Genomic DNA, 19,975 nt, shown 5'->3' with positions numbered 1-19,975 from the left:
ACGATACTGAGCTAGATAGACCAATGGTCTGACTTAGTATATGGCAGCTTCCTATGTTCCTATGATATACACATCACATGCCCTGGGGAGAAAACTAATGAGATCTACTTATGGGAGGTGCTTATGGGAGGTGCTTATAGCAGGTAATGGGCAGTGCACTGTAGTGTGTATATGTCTGGCAAAGGGCAAGTGGGGAAGGGGCTCTATGAGGTTGAAAGGAGATTCCTTTCTGGCACAAATCCCTGGGGTTCAAGGGATTTGGGGTTCAACATTCAAGAGGAGTAATCCTTCTCATCAGCTAGTAAGAAGGATAACCTGCTCCTGTAAACTGGCATAACTTTGAGTACAGTGAATTCAGAATATTTTCTTTTTCAAAGTCAAAAATTCAGGAACCACAACAGTAGTTCAAGGCTCCTGTCATCTCATTACATTTTCATGAGAGTCAGTGTGATATAGCAGATGGAGTGCTGCACTTAGATAAGGGAAATCTGGGCTCAAGTACCTGCTCAGCAATAAATCTTTGGGAAAAACCTATCTTATAGGGTTATTGTGGGACATGTACATGTATTCTGGAGAATGCATCCTAGAGCTACTCGCAGGAAGGGTGGAGTACAATAAACAGCTGAAGAATCAATGAGCGTTGGGTCTCATGTGGTCACACATTTTTTTCTAGCTAGCTAATTGCCATCAATGTGCATAGTGCTTTATAGAATAGCAACAAAGCTCAGGGCCCTGTCTCATGGAACTTGATTTAAAATTTGATGCAGGGTAGGGATATGCAAAAATTGATTTTTTCAATTTGTTTTTTGTCCAAATCGAATCACCCGATATGTTTTTTGTCCAAATCTGTCCTGAATCACCCCAGATTTGATTTGATTTGGATTTCATTTGGTTCAGAATGATTGGGACCACTTAACAAGGTCCTAGGGGCACCACATTTGGATGGTGGGTAGGTCCCCATGGGTACCACCTACCACCCAAATTTCAAGGCAGTGGTGCACTTGGTTGATTTTTAATTATTTTCTTGTAGCTTTTAATTATTTTGTATATTTCTACCATAGGAAATAATGAGGATTTAAAGTTGGCCTATCCTAACCCTAACATGGATCCCCTGCTTTAATTAAAACAAAAACAAAAAAAACCCTAAGCTCTAGTCCTTGTAGAAGTTGAGTTATGGAGCAAAATGTGTGGTCACTATTTTTCAAGTGTTTGGGTTCTTTGGTGTATAATAACGTTTCCTCATTATGAATCCCTATGAGGATTCATATGAATCCCCTATGAGGATTCATTATATGCCTTCATTTCTTCTATTCATTTTGACTGTCATTTGACACTGCCAACTGTCAACTGCCATGTGCCAACTACAACTCTCCCCTCCCATACTGTCTTTTAGGAATTTTTGAAGTGCCTAGATTCTGTGGTGTCTTCATTACACACCTTCATTTCTTCTGTTCATTTTGATCCTTGGTAGGGAATTAGTGGCATCCCATGTGCCAACTACCCCCCAATCCGCAAGCCACTGGGTACTCAGTTGATCTTTTAGGAATTGTTGAGGTGTTTAGATTCTTTGGTGTGTAATGAATCCTCATAGGGATTCATTATGAGGAAAGGTTATTAGACACCAAAGAGTCTAAACACTTGAAAAAATTCCTAGAAAATATTTCTCATAATATGTATATATTCATATACATAGTCATTTTTTATAATCTTGTTTTTAAATTTTGCTGTAAACTGCCCTGGGATTGTTTTAATGAAAGGCAGTATATAAATTTAACAATAAAAATAAATAAAATAAATAAATATATTTCCTGCATGTTAATTTGAAGAGCAACTGCTTGTTTCATTTCCACAAGTACATCATCCTCAAAGATATGTTATAAATATTGCTCAACTTCTTCCAACTGACTTCAGTGCAGCTGCTCTTCCAAATGCTTCTCTGAAAGCTGAGATTTGATCCAGTTTGTTCAAAAGAAGCTGTTCCTTAATGTGTTTTTCACGAACTATCAGATCTCTCTTTTCCTCTTCTGTCTTCTTTTGAGCTTCATGCAGCAAGGCTAAGCGTTCTCGCAGTTCTGCTACTGACATTTCACCCAGAACACCATGTTCAGGAGTCTACAGAGAGAAGAGATAAAGAGCAAACAAAATACTGTACTTTGGGTATGCTTTAGTTTAAATATAAGCTGGAGCAAATTTTCATCAGAAGCATCATTTTAAACTTAAAGTCGGAACTGGGAATCAATCCTGATGGGTGGGTGGGTGGATTATGGTATATATTAGCAATTGTTTTAAGGTAACTAAACATTGGATCAGATCACTGCAGCAATCCAAGAGGTTCAGTTGGTGCCTTTCTTTAAACTGGTGGCATAAATATGAAAAAAGGAAAGGATGAAATGATTGACACTTACCAGGGCAGCAGCAGATATATAGTACATTTATATGGCATGCAGATCTGTACAGAGAAAGGAATAATACTGGAACTCAATCAGGTTATTCTGCCTCTTAAAGAAAATGGAGTGGGAATGTGGAGGAAAGATTATATCCACTTCTTAGTGGAATCAGGCCCACAAATTTTGGCCATTGGCACCATCTCAAGGGATGAATGCTCATAGTGATTTTTTCTAAATCCTAAAGATAGAAAATAGGCATTAACATTGTAGCACTTGCAGTTCTGTGTGTTATCACTCCTTCTTTCTCCCTACGCTTCAAACAGTTTGCATTTTTGCACAGAGGCAAGGGTTAGGGTAACAATGAACAAGTTGTATTCTTTCATTAGAGGAATCTTTGGAGGACATTTCTATTGATTTCCATTTCCATTTCCCTGACAACATGGATACAATTTTATAATTGTTTTTGTACTTTTAAAACTTTTAAAGCTTTTAAAACATCATTGCAAGTTCTGCCACTGCAGGCTAGATGGTCAGGATATTAAAAGCCTGATAACACACTGAATATATTGCAATGCTATCACCTATTTTCCATCTCTAGGGGGAGGAGACTTTGTCAAAAATCACAGTGAGCATTTACCCCTCCCCACCAGCTGGCTCTATCTATGGTACTATCTGGTCCATGTCCATTCGATGCAAAAAAGTATAACTCTCTCCCCCAACCCAGTGATCTTTTAGGATTTCTCTTGAGAACACCATACAATTCTTTCCTTCCTTTCTCCTTTCCTTTTACACTGGCCGCATCCACACATAACGTGAAATCGCAGTAAACAGGGCAGGGATTGGAACTCAGTTACATCCAAATTTGTGCAACCACAGTTTCGAGGCAAAGGCGACCTATGGTTTGCCTAACCTGATAACTGGCTATTTTCAACTATAAGGGGTGGAATATAGTCATCGCCCAAAAGAAGCCAATTTCTTGCCTTCTCTATCTAAAGGAAGCACCACGTGTTTATTTCTAGTGAGAGTGTGGGATCCCTCTACTACTACAGAATTAGGAGTGGAGCGCTTAAAGAGAAATTTAGCATCTTCTGCTTGCACCCTATAGAGAGATTCTAGTTTCTTTTCTTTTTAAAAAGATTTTTAAAATGCTTTTATTAGTAATATAAGTAAAAAACAGAAATGTTGTATCTCTGAGATTTTGACAAAAATACAAGTTTACAAACAAGATCTTATCCATCCAAGAAGAAAAAAAGCCCCAATCATAAGAAATATACAAAGGTAGTATATTTTATATAAGAAGTAAAATATATATAATTAATTAGCCATGCAGAATCTAAATCTAGGCATCCATATAGAATTTTGAGCCTCCCAGGGAACCAGCCGGACAAAGAGAGTGTTTACCTTCCACAGAGGTAAACACCCGTTGTGTTCTGCAGTAAAAATACCTATCACAAAAATTAAACTATATTATTTATTCTTTAGAGAAAATATAAATTTCCCCACTGCCAATTCGTCCTTCATCTGATTTAAATCCTATGTGAATGAAAAGAAAAGGGAGCGGGGGAGGGGGGGAAATCTAAGAGCTATTCAGAAACTTTCAAAATCCTAAATCTAATGAATCTGATGAAAAAAGGTAGATTCTCTCTCTCTCTCGAGAATGGAGAGTAAAGAGAGAAAGAAAATATGGCAGATGGGAAAAGACTGAGGAGAAGCCGTGAAGGTGCACCACTACAACAGCGGAGGAGAAGGGGTGCCTGCCAAAATTTGTGGAGGGCAGCTTTAGAAGGTTCCTGACGTGGACTCTGAGCAGGCACAACACCCAGGAGTGTGAATCACAGAGACAATTAGGCTATTCACACAACTATAGAAAATTGGCCTAGCCTCCGCTAGCCCGATTTCCTACAATCGTGTGAACTACCAGGCTCAGCTGCAAGCCCGGTGGTTCTTGAGTGGGAAACTCGCTCAAGTAGCCCGCCCCTTAAACCAGGTTTGCGGAGCGAGTGCTCCGCAAATCCGGTTTTTGGGATCGTGAGTAGCCGCAGCGCGGCTCCGCGCTGTGGCTACTCATGAGTAGACCCCTGGCGGGAGGCTGAAAAACAGCCTCCCGGCTCGGGGGTCTCCTCAGTATGCCCCGTGCAGTCATGCAGGGCATACTGGAGCTTCCGGGGGCCACGTGGCCCCCGAACTCCCCAGCCCCCACCGGCTCTGTCACGGAGCCGGCAGTTGTTTGGGTGGCCAATCCGGCCGCCCAGGGCTCCCACCCTGCTCGTCTGCAGGGAGAGCGGGCTTAGCCTGCAAAACCGGGTCTCACTAATTGTTGAAGAAAGGGGGTGTTGATGGTGAAATGCACCATTAAATTTGCATTCTGGCTACTTCCTACATATCCACAATATTTCAAACTGATGGAATTTATTTTTGAAGGAAACTTCTCTTTTATAAGGCCATATCCATGGGGTGTTCTGTATTGCTTTTGGCACCTTCTTGCATTGGTGATTTTCTTTGGTTTTTATTCACTTATATCTTAGCTAGATGATTTCCTATATGCTGGGGTGACTGGTTTCATGGAGTATTCTAGCATATTGACAGCCTTCTCTTAATCAATGGGGTGCTTTTTAGAGCTCTTAGCACTTGAAAAGACTGAGGGGATCATCTTCATGTTTCACCTTCCTCAGAATTGAGCTAAACTTTATGGCAGGCAGGGATCTCTAGGTTGCCAGAGGATAACTTAGCATTATTGAAAGCATTGACTGACTATTTGATGAGTAAGAGAAAGGAGATACTCAAGGTTAGATTCTTAGCAGGGCATTTGAATTTTTCTTGCTTTTTGACACAGGCTGTATACAGTGATGGTAGAGGTGGAGTTTCCTCAACATCATAATATTGCCAGTGAGGGTTAAGGAGATTCAAAATTTGGAACTGCTTCTTGGTCTATTACAATGGGGTCTCCTGGAAGAAATTGATCTGTTGGGAGGAAGGTTTCCAAGTGCAGTCAGATATGGCTGGCTCGATTGTACTGGAAGAGTAGATAGTGCACTGCCTGTTAGGGTGTGTGCACAAACTGTTCAATGCCGAACTGGTTAACCTCAAACTGGGCCAGTTCAATGGCTCAATTGCGAAAATATTTTCTCCTGACTGAATATATATTGTCTGTTTATTGGTGCTTCTTCATTCACTGCTGTAGCAACGAGAATTACAAGGTGGGAATCAATGTACTACTCTTAACTGAATCAACTAAATGCATGTAATTGTGTGTTGTTTTAAAAATGTGACCTCATTTTAGTGGAAGGGGTTGCAAACATTTTTATGTTCAGCATCAGGAAGCGCTAGTTTGCAGTTTGAGGACTTACATGATTATAATTTTGTACTCTTATTCATAAGGAAGGGAACGATCCAACCAGACCGGAATTGTAAAAACAATTTCTCTGCTGAATGTGGATTACAAACTTTTTGTGGTGATTTTGGCAGGAAGGTTGAAAGGTTTTTTAATTGATATAATACATCTGGATCAGACAGGATTAGTACCGAAGAGATAAATGAAAGACAATCTGAGATACATATTGAATGCAATAGATGATATCTCAAAGAATAAGAGTAAAGCAGAGATGATTTTCTTGGATGCGGAGAAGGCTTTTGACAATCTTGATTGGTCCTTCTTGTGTAAACTATTAGAAAAAATGAACTGAGGTCCGAATTTCTTTCATGGATTCAAAACATTTACCAGGAACAATCGGTGAAGGTAACAGTGAATGGGACGTTATCTAAAAAATGCCCTATTACAAGGGTGTCCCCTTTCACCACCATTGTTTATCCTAGCTCTTGAACCACTGGCAACAACAACAAAATTCTGGAATTAAAATGGCGAAGCAAGAGCATAAAATAAAATTGTATGCAGATGATGTGGTTCTTAGAATTACTCAACCAAAGACCTCTTTAGACTCAGTAATGGAGCATATAAATCATTATAGCATGGTTTCAGGATATAAGATCAATAAAAACAAAACACAGATCCTTACACGGAACTTTTTAGATACAGAACTATTGTGTTTGAAAGACAAGACTGTATTCCAACAGACAGAACGACCAATCAAATACTTGGAGATTAATTTAACAGCAAATAATAAAGACCTGTTTAAGAATAATTATTTATTGTCGTGGAGCCTTATTGTGGCAGATCTAACCAGGTGGAAAAAATTAAATCTTTCTTGGCTGGGAAGGATAGCATCTGTCAAAATGAATATTTTACCAAGAATGAACTTTTTATTTCAAATGATCCCTATTAAAATTGAGGATAAGGCATTGAATACATGGCAGAGGTATATAAATTCTTTTATCTGGGCCAATTAAAAAAACGAGAATTAGGAGAGCAAGATGGCATCCCACTGGGAAGCAACCGACAAACTACTTGCCAGGAGCTTTTGCTACCATTTGGTCTAATTATCTCTTATCGGCAAGATGAGAGATCGGAATGTGAAAGCAGGGCTTCCCCCCACCCCGATGGGGGTGAGTCTGGGGAGATTCCAGGCTTGAAAAAGTCTGGAGGGACCCCTGGATAAACTCTCAGGAGAGACCTTCCTGCACTATGCATCAGGCTGAACGTAGAGAGGCTTTGTCACCAGCCTGCAAGGGACAGCCTTCCACCTAGTTTTTCTTCTTTCCTTTGAAATCTCTGAGATGACCATGGTTTCTGAGCTTGCAAGATCTTTGGCATTTATTCTGTTTGCTTTTTTCTATTCTCCTGTTTCCATTATTTTTTTGAACCTCCCACTGACTCTGCCAGAGGTAAACAGCATTTGCGGAGAGCTGGCTGAAGAAGAAAAGAAGCTTTATATGATTGTCGGTGGACTTTAATTAGTTCTTACTTTCATTTTGAAGAACTCCTGCAAGTGGCCTTGGAAAACGTTGGATGCTCAAATGATTAATTACTTCTTTTACAGCAGTGGACTCCCGGTACTGATAAAACTTTTATGACTGGTAATTAAGCCCTTTGCTTACTTTTTGCTTTGTACCTTCAGCAGTACTGAAATGGGGATGGAATGGATGGTTTAAATACAGTACTACTTTGAAATTTGGCAACAGAAGCTTTCTTTGGAAAGGGGTTTCTTAAATCTTAGTCCTTGTAATTATTACGAACTATGATGATGGAAAATGAGGGAGAAGATATAATTTGGAATGGTTCGGCATTTTCTGCACTATTTTGTTTATCTGCTTATTAGATGAACACACTACTGATGGAGTACAAACATCACTTAGCATTGTTAATCTTACTTAGAAGTCAGCCCCAAAACTTAGCATCTGGAAATTGGAATAATCACACATAGAAGAACTAAGACTTTTTTCGGCTGCTCAAGGGTTTGGGCGGGGGGGAATGTTCACTACATGTAACCTAATAACACGTTTTCTCACGCGCAAGTTTCTCTTTGTCTAGTTCCAGCATTGTTTAGTCGCCCTGCAGAGCTTTGATATCTATTGGGAATGGTTGTTAAGGCTCTCTTGTTAACCCCTTGTTGGTACTCCAAAGATTTTTAATACTATCCAATTTGACTTGATTTTATTTTCTGGAAATAGATAATAGGGTTTTCTTTCCTTTTTCCTCCATTGTAAATTCATTGCCCTTAATACCCTTTTCCCCCCACTAGTGAGTTTTTTTTTAATTTCTTGACTTATTTTAAGAAAACAAAATTGTATACATCTAGGCTATATCAATTGATATACAACAACAGACATCTATGCCCAATCTGTTATTTTAATTATTACTATTGTTTAGCTTATTCAATGTGAATATACTCAGTTTCATTCCCTCTTATGAAATAGCAAATCTGAGATATTGGTAATAGGGAGATGTGTGTTTAAGGGCATATAGTTGAACTTTTTAGTTGAAATTATAAGGTTGAATAGATACTACTGAAAGTAGATTTTTTTATCCTTTTTCTGCACTGGATTCCCTGTTATTATTTGCAGAAGTATTACAAGGACTAGGGAAATTAGTTTATATATGTATATAATCAGTTTATGGTTATAATTACTGTTATATTTTTGTCTTGTATATGTAATTAGTTATTTCCATCATGAAGACTTGACTTATGTATTCCCTGTTAATTTAACAGCTGTTATCAAGAATTTAACAAGAGGGAAATCTTTATACCAAAGGGCAATGTTTTTCTCTCTTTTTCTCTCTTTTTATTTTCTAATCATGGGTTAATTATCTGGTTTCTAGAAGATCAAAAGTCCCAGATTTCATATCAGCATTTTATAAAATTCCTTTCCCTCCTCTTTCTCTCCTTTTCTTTATTTTTTTTAAACTATGGGTTAACTATCTGACTTTCAGAATATTGAAAGTCCCAGACTCTATATTAACATTTCATAAAACCCTTTTTCTCTCCTCCTGTTTAAATTCCATAATATTATTCATTTCTTCCATACATAATAGGTTTTGGTTACCAGTCATGAACATTTGTCAATGCGTTTTGCACTTGGGCTACATGTGGTAAGAATTCACCTATGACTTTACGTTTATAATATTTAAGCTTCAGGTCTTTGCTGATCAGTCTTTTCCTCTTAACAAGCAACTCTTTTCTCTCCTAAGCCTAACTGGAGAGTTGGATGGGAGGCTCAATTTCTATTTTTATATTATTGTCAGATAGATTCATTTCTGTAGTTATCTCCTTTGTTTGTTTGTTTTTAGTGACATTCTTATAGATAATTCCTTCTGAGCTTATAGATTTCAATATGATTCTTTGCATTGTTGTTTCTTTTTCTGTGTTCAAAATACATATATTTTACTCCTTATATAAAATATCACTACTTTCATATCTTTCTTATGATTGGGGGTTTTTTTCTCGGATGGATAAGATCTTGTTTGTAAACTTGTATTTTTGTCAAAATCTCAGAGTTATAACATTTCTGTTTTTACATATACTACTAATAAAAACATTTTAAAAATCATTTAAAAAACAAACCAGCCTGAGAATTAAGTTCAGGGTCATGCAAGATGCAAAAGAAAAACAGGTTGCTTACCTGTAACTGATGATCTGGTAGAGATCTGTCAATATCCATAAGAATGGGTTCTGCGCCTGTGCAGGAGCTGTACGATATCTATGCCTGAGCTCATCGAAGTGCCTAAGCCATGCCCCCATGCTGCTGTGTGTTATATAAGGCGTGGCTGAGGCACGTAGTCCCTCAGTTCTTGGACGACCGCCGTGGAGGACGATCATCTAACAGGTAAGTTCTTCCATGATGAAAAAGAAAAATGATCTCAAGAGGAGAGAGCCACACACCTGTACGCACATAGACGCAGCACTACTGCAGAGGGGAAGGTTGGGAGGGTCTTATGGATATCGACGGATCTCTACCAGATCATCAGTTACAGGTAAGCAACCTGTTTATCTGGTTCGAGATCCGTCGATGCCCATAAGAATGGGTGTTTGGCAAGCTCCATTAGGAGGAGGGAGCAGTAGTAGTCAAAACAACACCTGTTTCAATACGCTTCTCCCGAAGGTAGCCTCCGCAGCAGAGCGTACGTCTATGGCATAGTGTTTTACAAAGGGGGATTCCGAAGACCAGGTAGCAGCCTTACAGATGTCCCTGAACAAGACCCCAGAGAGGTGTGCAGCAGAGGAAGCCTGAGCCCTAAAGGAGTGGGCTTTAATGGCCTTAGGAGGCGATTTGTCCTGTAGATGATATGCTAGCAGAATGAGTTCCACCAACCATCTAGACAATCTCTGCCTTGAGATAGGAGAACCTTTGTTCAGTCCCGTATAGGATATGAATAGTCGATTAGACAGTCTGAAGGGTTTCGTGCGGTCCAGGTAGTATAGGAGGGCACGGCGTACATCCATAGCATGCAATGACCGTTCAAGAGCAGAAGTAGGGTTCCCGAAGAAGGTAGGTAAGATGATATCTTGGTTTAAGTGGAAGTTAGATACAACTTTTGGCAAAAACGCAGGGTCGAGACGCATGCGGACCTTGTCTGGATGAAATATTGTATAGGGGGAGTCTACCCTGAGAGCTGTCAGTTCACTTACACATCTAGCTGACGTGACTGCAATCAGGAAGGCTGTTTTCCAAGAGAGTAACCTCAGGGAAGAGGTGGCCATGGGTTCAAAAGGAACCTGAGTCAGCGATGACAGAACCAATGATAGGCTCCATGGCTCTACCGGTGTCTTGATTGCAGGGTAAACCCGCAACAGACCTTTCAGGAAGGCTTTGCTCAGTGGATGTGAGAACAGTGTACTTCCATCACTTCCCGGGTGGTATGCGGACAAGGCAGCTAGATGGACCTTCAGGGACCTTTCGCTTTCAAAGATGTGAGGTATTGTAGAACTTCACGGACTGAAGCTCGTTTAGGAAGGAATATCTTGGTGACTTCCGGTTGGCACTGCCAGCGCAGCGGCTGCTTCTCTGTTAAGGGAAGACTGAGTAGGAGGAAAAAAGAGGGTTTTGAGGCTTCAAAACCCTCCTACGCTGTCCTAGATCAAAGGATAAGGCTCAAGATAACCCACGTCTTCTCATATGCTGGTCGCTATTACAGGGATTGAGCTGAAGAGCTCAATCTTTCTGTCTTAAGCTGATCAGCAGAGAAAGGGGCTCCATCTTTGCTAACCTCCCACTCAGGAAATCTTTACGATTCAAGCTGCCTGGCAGACAATTTCTATGGCTTGGATATAATTAATGATTGTAGTTCAAGAGGCTCACCTTTTTCAGTGAATCATGATGACAAAAGATTGAAACTCTTCCTGCGCTTCGGAGAAAGACGCCACAGATAAGCCTGTAGGTTCTTCTTTGGATTATAATTAAAGAAAGGAATTTTTTCTTCTTTGCTTGCTAAATACTAATTTTACCAGTGGGGATTGTTGTTTTTAAATCTAAAAGAAGAGTTTATCAAGAGTTTCTAAGAAGAGTTTTAAAGTTTTTAAAAAAAGAGACGCCCTGCTGTTTCTTATTTGTCACTTACTCAGCCTATTATTGCGTTTAACCAATGGAAATAATGGATACAACAGATGCTCCACATCACCGTGAGAAAACCTTATCTACAAGTGATTAGACAGACGCTGCGGAATTGTTTACATTTGGAAAATAAGCACAGGCTTTTACTTTCCATTTTGAGATCAAGGACAAACTCGGCTGTGCAAGTAATTTCCTTCTTTAACCCCTGCATGTCACTATGAAAGACAACGAGAAATTTCATCAAAGTTGGACATATATATAAGCTAAGAAACTTCTACTTCCAGATGTAGGTGTGGGGGAAATTAAAGGATCTGTAGCCATGGATCAAATGCTTGAGATGAAACAGATTATTCAGTCAAATGCACTTATTCTTGCATCAAATGCCATCATTTTTCAACAAGTTATCTCAGATGTCATCCAGAGGAGACGAAATATTAATGAAATAAATGACAAGGTTTCAAATACTGATGAGACTATTAAGAAATTAGCACAGGACAATAAAGAATTCAAATTAAGGATTGAAGCTGGGGAGAAAGATGTGGAAGTAATGAAAGACAATAGAGAAAAAATACCAGAACAATTGGTTTTGGTGGAAATAAGACAAAAAGAGAGACTTTTAAGGCCCAGAGACATTCTAGAAAACCCCAACCAGAAGATTAGGAAATTGCCTGGAGAAGATTTTACATTACTTTTGGGAATTACAGTTGATAAGATGGAGGCTCAGTATGAGACAGTTTTCTGTTGGATCTTAGACTTTGTTAAAAGAAACAAACCAATTAAAGATTCTCCAGTACAGTTCTTCATCAAACTAATAGCTGACCGAACCTCTATTGCTGCTTTTGGAGGAGACAAGAGAGGAATTGGTTAAGGCAGCTATGCCAAATTCAGTTTAAGATGCTGGACATAATATAGAAATGGCAGATTGGGAAAAGTTATGGAAGAATGAGTTTAAACCTATTGGTTGCTAGTAAAATTATTACAAAATGATTTATAGATGATATTTGATACCAAAAAACTTGGCACTGATGTATAAAAATGTTTTGGGGTAGATGTGGGTGGGGTGGGGATTATGAGGGTATTTTTTGTCTTCTTACTTCTATTGAATTGGAAGACTAATGATCTGCCTTCAGGGAGATTGGTTGATAGAGACTTTGGGTTGTGTGGAGATGGCAGAATTTACAATATGGACAAAGTGGAAATATTTTTTGTTGTATTTAAAGAATTATTTCATTAATATGGATCTTACAACTGGTTTTGAAGTTTGAAATGCAGGTTGGGTAGACTAATGGTTTTCTTTGTCCTTTAAGTTTTAAATTTGTGGTTGGTTGTCTTCTATTAATATTATAAAAAGATAAAGTTTATAGTTGTTTTTTCACGAAAAGAGGTGCGCGGGAAGTCCAATTATGTTTTGTTATGTTTGTTATGGATGTTACGGTTATTATTGTTAAAAACCAATAAAAATTAAATATTTTTTTAAAAAAGAAAAAGGAAGGAATCTCTTGGTGCGTGCATAAGACCTAAAACGGTCCCACTTGTGCTTGTAGTTGCGGCGCGTAGATTCCTTGCGCTGATTGAGCAGAATATGAGTTAGCAGATTATCCTCCACACAGTTAGATGGAGGGTTTGGACGTCTGGATGTAGAATGAGACCCCCGTCTTGAGTTAGGAGATCTGGAAAGCGAGGTAGGTGCTTGTAGCAGTTCTTTGCCAGTCTGCGTACTTGTGGAAACCAAGATTGTCTTGGCCACCAAGGCGTCACTATGATGCAGCTGGTCGGGTTGGAAAGAAGACAGGCCACTACTCTGGGTATTAATGGCAAAGGGGGAAACAAGTAAGGTGTTTCCAGGGACCAATCCAACTGAAAAGCATCCCCGAGTGAAAGGTTGTCGTGTCCGGCTCTTGAGCAGAAGCGGTCGCATTTCACATTCTCTGAGCAAGCAAAGAGGTCCACTGAAGGCCTCATCCATTGGTCGAAGAAGGGAGCTATCACATCTGTCCGGATTTCCCATTCATGTTGACGGTCCTGCAAGAAGACCCTGCTCAGGTCATCCGCCAGGGTGTTGTCCAGACCCTTGATGTGTACAGCTAAGGGGTAAATGTGGTGCAGAATGCACCAGTGCCACATCTGCACACTAAGAGCACACAGGCTCCGGGAGACCATCCCTCCCTGGCGATTTATATAGGCTTGAGCTGTTGTGTTGTCGAGGTGGATCTGAACAACCTTCCCATGGAGGATGGGTAGAAAGGACTGTAAAGCCTGGAAAACAGCCAGAAGCTCCAGGAAATTGATGTGCAGTTTGGCTCGTTGAGGGGACCACTTCCCTTGAATCTTGTGGTTGCTGCAATGGGCCCCCCAGCCTTGGAGTGAGGCATCCATTGCCATCCAAACTGAAGGGGAGGAGGACTGGAAGGGCACTCCCTCGAGTAAGTTCTTGCGGTTGGTCCACCAGGTGAGCGACCGAAGTACTTCCGGTGGAAGTAGAAGGTGCTTTGTTTGACTGTCTCTGATGGGATGAAACACTGATAGAAACCAGAGTTGGAGCTTCCTCATTTTAAGTCTCGCATAATAGATTACCGTATTGCAGGATGCCATCAGACCCAATAGACGCTGAATCACCCGGGTTGGTTGTAGAGGATGTTTCTGGATCTGGGAGATGAGATTCTGAATTCAGGTGAATCTGTCCTCTGGAAGAAATGCTCTTTGTTGCCCCGTGTCCAGGATTGCCCCTATATAGGAGATTACGGGTGCTGGTTCCAGATGTGATTTCTTCCAGTTTATTAGTCTGCCCAAGTCGTGAAGCAGGCTCACTACATATCGGATGTGCGAAACTAACTCGCCTTTGTCTCTTGCAGTCAGGAGCCAGTCGTCCAGGTACGGATAGACCGACACGTCCCTGGTCCTTAGATGTGCAATCACCACTGCCATACATTTTGTAAAAACCCTCGGGGCGGTGGACAATCCGAAGGGCACTACATTGTATTGAAACAGTTTGTCGCCGACAGTGAATCGCAGGTATTTGCGGTGACATGGACGTATGTTGATATGAAAATAGGCGTCCCTGAGATCCAACATCGCAAGCCACTTTTCCCCCTGGAGTAGCGGGAGGATCTGTTGCAACGTCATCATACGGAACTTTTTGACGTGGATGAATTTGTTCAGGCGTCAGAGGTCCATGATGGGCCGGATGCCCCCATCCCTTTTGGGGATCTGAAAGTACTTTGAATAGAACCCCGTCTGCCTGTCTGCCCATGACACCGGGGCTATAGCCCCTTTCTCCAGCAGCTCCCTCACTTCCTGAAGTAGTCAAGGCGAGGCGGGAGTGAGTTTTATCCCCGTGAAGCGTGGTAGGGACCTGAATTTGATTGCATAGCCAGAGATTATGATCTTCAGGACCCAGCGGTCCGATGTTATATTGTGCCATGCGGGGGCATGGCTTGCCAGCCTGATCAAAGGCTGGGACGGAAGGTTGGAGAGATCCATCTGGATTGATGGAGGAGCCCCCACTGGCGGGAAAAGGGGAATATGTGGAGACAGGGCGGGAACAGGTGTCAATGGGCAATCTACAACCTCAAAGGCGCTTCTGAGTATCCTGTGGTTTCGTACGTTGGGTTTGAGGATTCTTCTTCTTCTGATAGAAAGGCCGACGATGATAGGAAGAGTATGGTTTTCTAAAATCACGTCTATCTTGCTTTCTGAAAGACGAACGGAACTTGCCATAGTTGTTGCGGAATGAAGAGGAAGAAGTTGATGTAGAGGGATGAGAGGTAAAAGTATTAGCAGTAAATTTTGATTTTTTCAGCTGCTCCATAGTTGACTCAGTCGTTTCACTGAAGAGACCAGTGCCATCGAAGGGCAACCCCTCTATCTTGTCCCTCATATCCAATTGGAGGCCAGTAGATCTTAGCCAGGCATGTCTCCTCAATGTTATTGCCGCTGTCATTGCACGTGATTCGCTTTCCGCCAAGTGCTTGGCAATACTGAGTTGTCTGCGGGTCAAATCCCCTGAGTCTTCAAAGGTACGACGAAACTTAGCCTTAGTCCTCATAGGATAGCGAGTCTAGTTCATTCTCTAGTTGTTCCCAGAGACCATGTGTATATTTAGCAGTGCATGCTGCGTAATTCGCTACTTTGATTAACAGGCAAGAAGTCGAATAGACTTTCCTTCCCAGTAAGTCGATTTTTCTACCTTCCTTGTCAGGAGGGACTGTGTACCTCTTGCCAGACTTGGAAGCCGTGGCACAATCGATGACCAGCGAATTGGGTGCTGGGTGTTTTATAAGGTACCCATTGTCCTTATCCTGAATTCTGTAGAGATTTTCTAATTTTTTGGAGGTGGGAGTAGAGGTGTGCAGTACCTCCCAAGCACACTTCGCTGCTCTTGTGATGACCGGTAACATTGGTAGCGCCACCGGGGCAGTAGATTGGGATCTTAACATAAAATTATATACTGGGTCATCAATGGTGGCCAATTGGGAGCGGATGTCCAAACCTAGAGCGTCGGCCATGGCGCGAATTTGTTTATGGTAAGCCTTGAGTACATCATTAGGCGAAACATAGGTTACTGGAGCTACGTCTGTGGGTGGTTCCACAATAGAACTAGCATCCTCCGGATCAGACTTGAAGTCAGATGAACCATAATGTTCCGAAGGGGAAGTAGGCGGTGGTTGATCATCTGTATCCTGGCCAGGAAAGGTTTGAGTGGCAGCCGTAGCCAGAGGTGTCGACAAAGCTGTTTGTGTGGATGCAGAAGACAAGTGAACCGCTGAGGTTTGTGTCGCCTGTTGGCTCACCGCTAGTCGGCACGTTTGAGTGGCAACCGACCGAAAAGTGGAGAGGGGTCTGGCAGGAGTAACTGGTCCCCAGGGCCTGTCATTATCATCCCTATATGGACCCACAGGAGAAGGGACGCCCAAAGGGTGGCGGTATCCACAAGAGTGCCAAGGCGTTTGAGGGTGCAAGCGGCTGGGTGATGAAGGAGCAGGAAGATGCGATGGCGTTGCTAATTCCCGAGGATCAGCTCCAACCGATGGGAAGCCAGTGAATGTCGAGCGGCCGCTCGATGTCGAGTCTAGGAGTGAGAGGAGAGAACGAGTGGCAGCCGGAAGAGATTCCTCCGCGTCGACATCGATGACCTGGAAAGATGGTATAGGTGCTCGGTATCGAGGAGTCACTTGTGTCGACGCTGAGAGGATTGGAGTGTGCAACATCGATGACACAGGTAACGCAGGCTGTGGTGTTGAAAGGGAGGACGATGATGCCAGAGGTGTTGGAGCTGGAGAGAGAGCTCTTGCCGTCGGCATTGAAACTAGTATTGCGCGAGGAAGGGTCAGTACTTGATTGGTGTCAAAGGATGCAGTTGTTCCAAGAAAAACACTGGAGGGGTGTTCAGTGTCGAGATGCGAAGATTGTGTTGAAGGGTCGTCAACGTCAACTACAATAGATGTTGCAGGGGGCGGTAACACATCTGCGTGCATTGTTAGCGTTGTGGAGTCTGTCGACATTGAAGGTGCCGGGGCGCCTACGGGCAAACACTGGTTGAGCCGCGGAAGGGGATGGTGTTCGATCCCGACGACCTTCCCGATCTTTGCGGCGTTTGGAAGCATGTGACGCGGAGAGATCATCATGTCGACGTTTGGTAGCCCTTTCACGCTCCTTGGAACTGTGGGAGGGTCTCGAGGCAGTAGACGTATCTTCCTTCGAAGACGTTGCAGACGCCGAGCGCCTTTCCGATGTCGAGGAACCCTTCGATGTTGAAGTGGTTTTGGCGGGAAACATGTCAGAGGATTTACGAGTACTCGATGTTGAGGAGAGATTCGGCATCTTTTGCGCTGGTGTAGAGCGCGCAGCAGACGTCGAAGGTCAAGGTGTGCCCGGTGTTGAAGGGTTCAAAACCTCATCATATATCGCCGCTCGGAGGCGAAGCGCTCGGTTCTTCCGTGTCTGTTTCGAAAAGGACAGACAGATTTTGCAGGTGGAGACATTATGTTCCTCACCGAGGCATAACAAACAAAGGTCGTGCAGGTCTTTAGAAGGTAGTTTTGCCCTGCAACCTTCGCACCATTTGAAGGATTTCTTTCCGTCAGCCATTACCAGGTCAAAAGCCGTTCCGTGTTCGTTTGCCAGTCCAAGTTTGTGGTCACCAAGAATCACCGTCAGCCGTTCCGTAGTCAGATCCAACGAAGTCCGATATTCCAGTCCGAGTCAAAGAAGGTTTAAAGGAAGAACGAAAGAGGAATTTTTACGACAAAGAGGCACAGACCGCAGGTCTAAGACACAAGGCGGTCGGAAAAGAACTGAGGGACTACGTGCCTCAGCCGTGCCTTATATAGCACGCAGCAGCGTGGGGGCGTGGCTTAGGCACTTAGACGAGCTCAGGCATAGATACCGTACGGCTCCTGCGCAGGCGCAGAACCCATTCTTATGGGCATCGACGGATCTCGAACCAGATTGGGGAGGATTGGCTCTTCCTAATTTGAAATTATATCATCATGCCAGTTTGACATGGATTTCGGACTGGATTAGAGAACCATATGGTTCAATGATGGCTACGAAAGGCTCTGACAGAAGTATTTATGGACTAATACAAAAAGGAAAGATCATGACATAAAATCCCATATAATTAGTTTGTATGTAGTACAACATGTTTGTACTACATATTTGGGACAAATATAAAAACAGGATAAGTCCGGAGCTATTGCCTTTGGCATCTATCTTAAATATCTTTTTTCCATGAAGAAGAAAATTCTAGAAATTATGCTTATTGTAGAGAGAAGGCATACAACTTGCAAAGCTTAACTACAAGAAAAACAAAAATGAAATCCATCCAGACTCTTGCTTCAGATTGGTCCCAAGATCCTTCATGGTTTCAATATTTACAAATTAGTACTACAGGTGAAACTCGGAAAATTAGAATATCGTGCAAAAGTCCATTAATTTCAGTAATGCAAATTAAAAGGTGAAACTGATATATGAGACAGACGCATTACATGCAAAGCGAGATAAGTCAAGCCTTAATTTGTTATAATTGTGATGATCATGGCGTACAGCTCATGAAAACCCCAAATCCACAATCTCAGAAAATTAGAATATTACATGGAACCAAGAAGACAAGGATTGAAGAATAGAATAATATTGGACCTCTGAAAAGTATACAGTGTACTGTGCTTGATTGGCCAGCAAACTCGCCTGACCTGACCCCATAGAGAATCTATGGGGCATTGCCAAAAGAAGGATGAGAGACATGAGACCAAACAATGCAGAATTGCTGAAGGCCGCTAATGAAGCATCCTGGTCTTCCATAATACCTCATCAGTGCCACAGGCTGATAGCATCCATGCCACGCCGCATTGAGGCAGTAATTGCTGCAAAAGGGGCCCAAACCAAGTACTGAATACATATGCATGCTTATACTTTTCAGAGGTCCGATATTGTTCTATTCTTCAATCCTTGTCTTCTTGGTTCCATGTAATATTCTAATTTTCTGAGATTGTGGATTTGAGGTTTTCATGAGCTGTACGCCATGATCATCACAATTATAACAAATTAAGGCTTGACTTATCTCACTTTGAATGTAATGTGTCTGTCTCATATATCAGTTTCACCTTTTAATTTGCATTACTGAAATTAATGGACTTTTGCACGATATTCTAATTTTCCGAGTTTCACCTGTATAGTGCAGAAAGAAATACAAAGACAAGGTGGCAAACTTAGAGACAACAGAATTTAAAGTATTAATAACTAAAAATACCAATCATTTGCTTAGGACTGATACTGTATATAAGTTGCTATTTAAATATGAATCAGAAACAGAACAGGTAAAAGACAGTATGATTAAGTGGATGCAAAATTTAAATAGGACAATTGATATGCAACAATGGGAATATCAATGGAAGGTGAACATTAAATTCACAGCAAATAGCACCTTAAGGGAAAATTGGTATCTATATATATATTTCTCCTGGGTATGCCAGGAAAAATGCGTCCCAGCAGCCAAGCTGATTGGCTGGGCTGCAGAGGCACCTGATTGGCTGGCACACCCAAGAGGAGGAGAATTGGCTGGCTGCGAGCCAGGGCCGCTGGCGGGCCCGGCCGGGCAATGGGTGGTGGTTGTGGGTCCGGCCCGGCTGCGGCGAAGCGGTGGTGGGCCCAGCCGAGGGCTGAGGTGGTGAGGCGGCCAGCGGGGCAGAAGGTGTGTTTGGCGGGGAGAGGTGGCTGGCCTGTGGCCGGCCACAAAGACTGGCAAGCGGCGGCAGCAGGCATGACAGGCCACGGAGGCGGCTCTCGGCCAGGCGTAACCGAGGCCGGCTGCCGAGGCCAGAAGGAGCCTGTGGGAGCCTGGGGTGGGAGGGAACTGGGCAGTGGGACATTCCTGTTCACTGCCCGGGAGGAGGAGTGCCGGCGGCCCAATAAGTAGAACTTTTAAAAATGCAGGGGGAGGGGGAGGGCAAGAGGGAGTGGGGGAGGCGGAGGGCAAGAGGGAGTGGGGGAGGGGGAGGGCAGGAGAGAGGAGCAGGGGGGAGGGCAGGAGAGACTGGGGCAGGAGGGTGAGAGGGAGGGGAGGGTGAGAGAGGGATGGGAGGGGGAAGGAGGGCAAGAGAGAGTGGGGTGGAAGGGAGGGGGAGGGAGGGCAAGAGAGAGTGGGGTGG

General features: G+C 42.6%; 1 protein-coding gene across 12 annotated transcripts in view; it reads right to left on the bottom strand.

Moving 5' to 3' along the window:
* Positions 1-19,975, bottom strand: part of CFAP99 (cilia and flagella associated protein 99) — a 157,943-nt gene that overhangs the window by 51,845 nt on the left and 86,123 nt on the right. For 9 of the 12 annotated variants that reach the window (XM_053308826.1, XM_053308837.1, XM_053308827.1 and 6 more), the window contains one exon: positions 1,907-2,112. In XM_053308826.1, coding sequence (XP_053164801.1) covers positions 1,907-2,112 — 206 coding nt within the window. Of the gene's footprint in view, positions 1-1,892; positions 2,113-19,975 lie in introns of all 12 variants that reach the window. The other 3 variants (XR_008319332.1, XM_053308835.1, XM_053308833.1) reach the window with 1 other exon arrangement.

The sequence above is a fragment of the Hemicordylus capensis genome, chromosome 3 (assembly GCF_027244095.1).
Source record: "Hemicordylus capensis ecotype Gifberg chromosome 3, rHemCap1.1.pri, whole genome shotgun sequence".
Taxonomy (NCBI): domain Eukaryota; kingdom Metazoa; phylum Chordata; class Lepidosauria; order Squamata; family Cordylidae; genus Hemicordylus; species Hemicordylus capensis.
The sequence above is the reverse complement of the archived record's forward strand: the minus strand, read 5'-3'. Positions and strand labels throughout refer to the sequence as shown.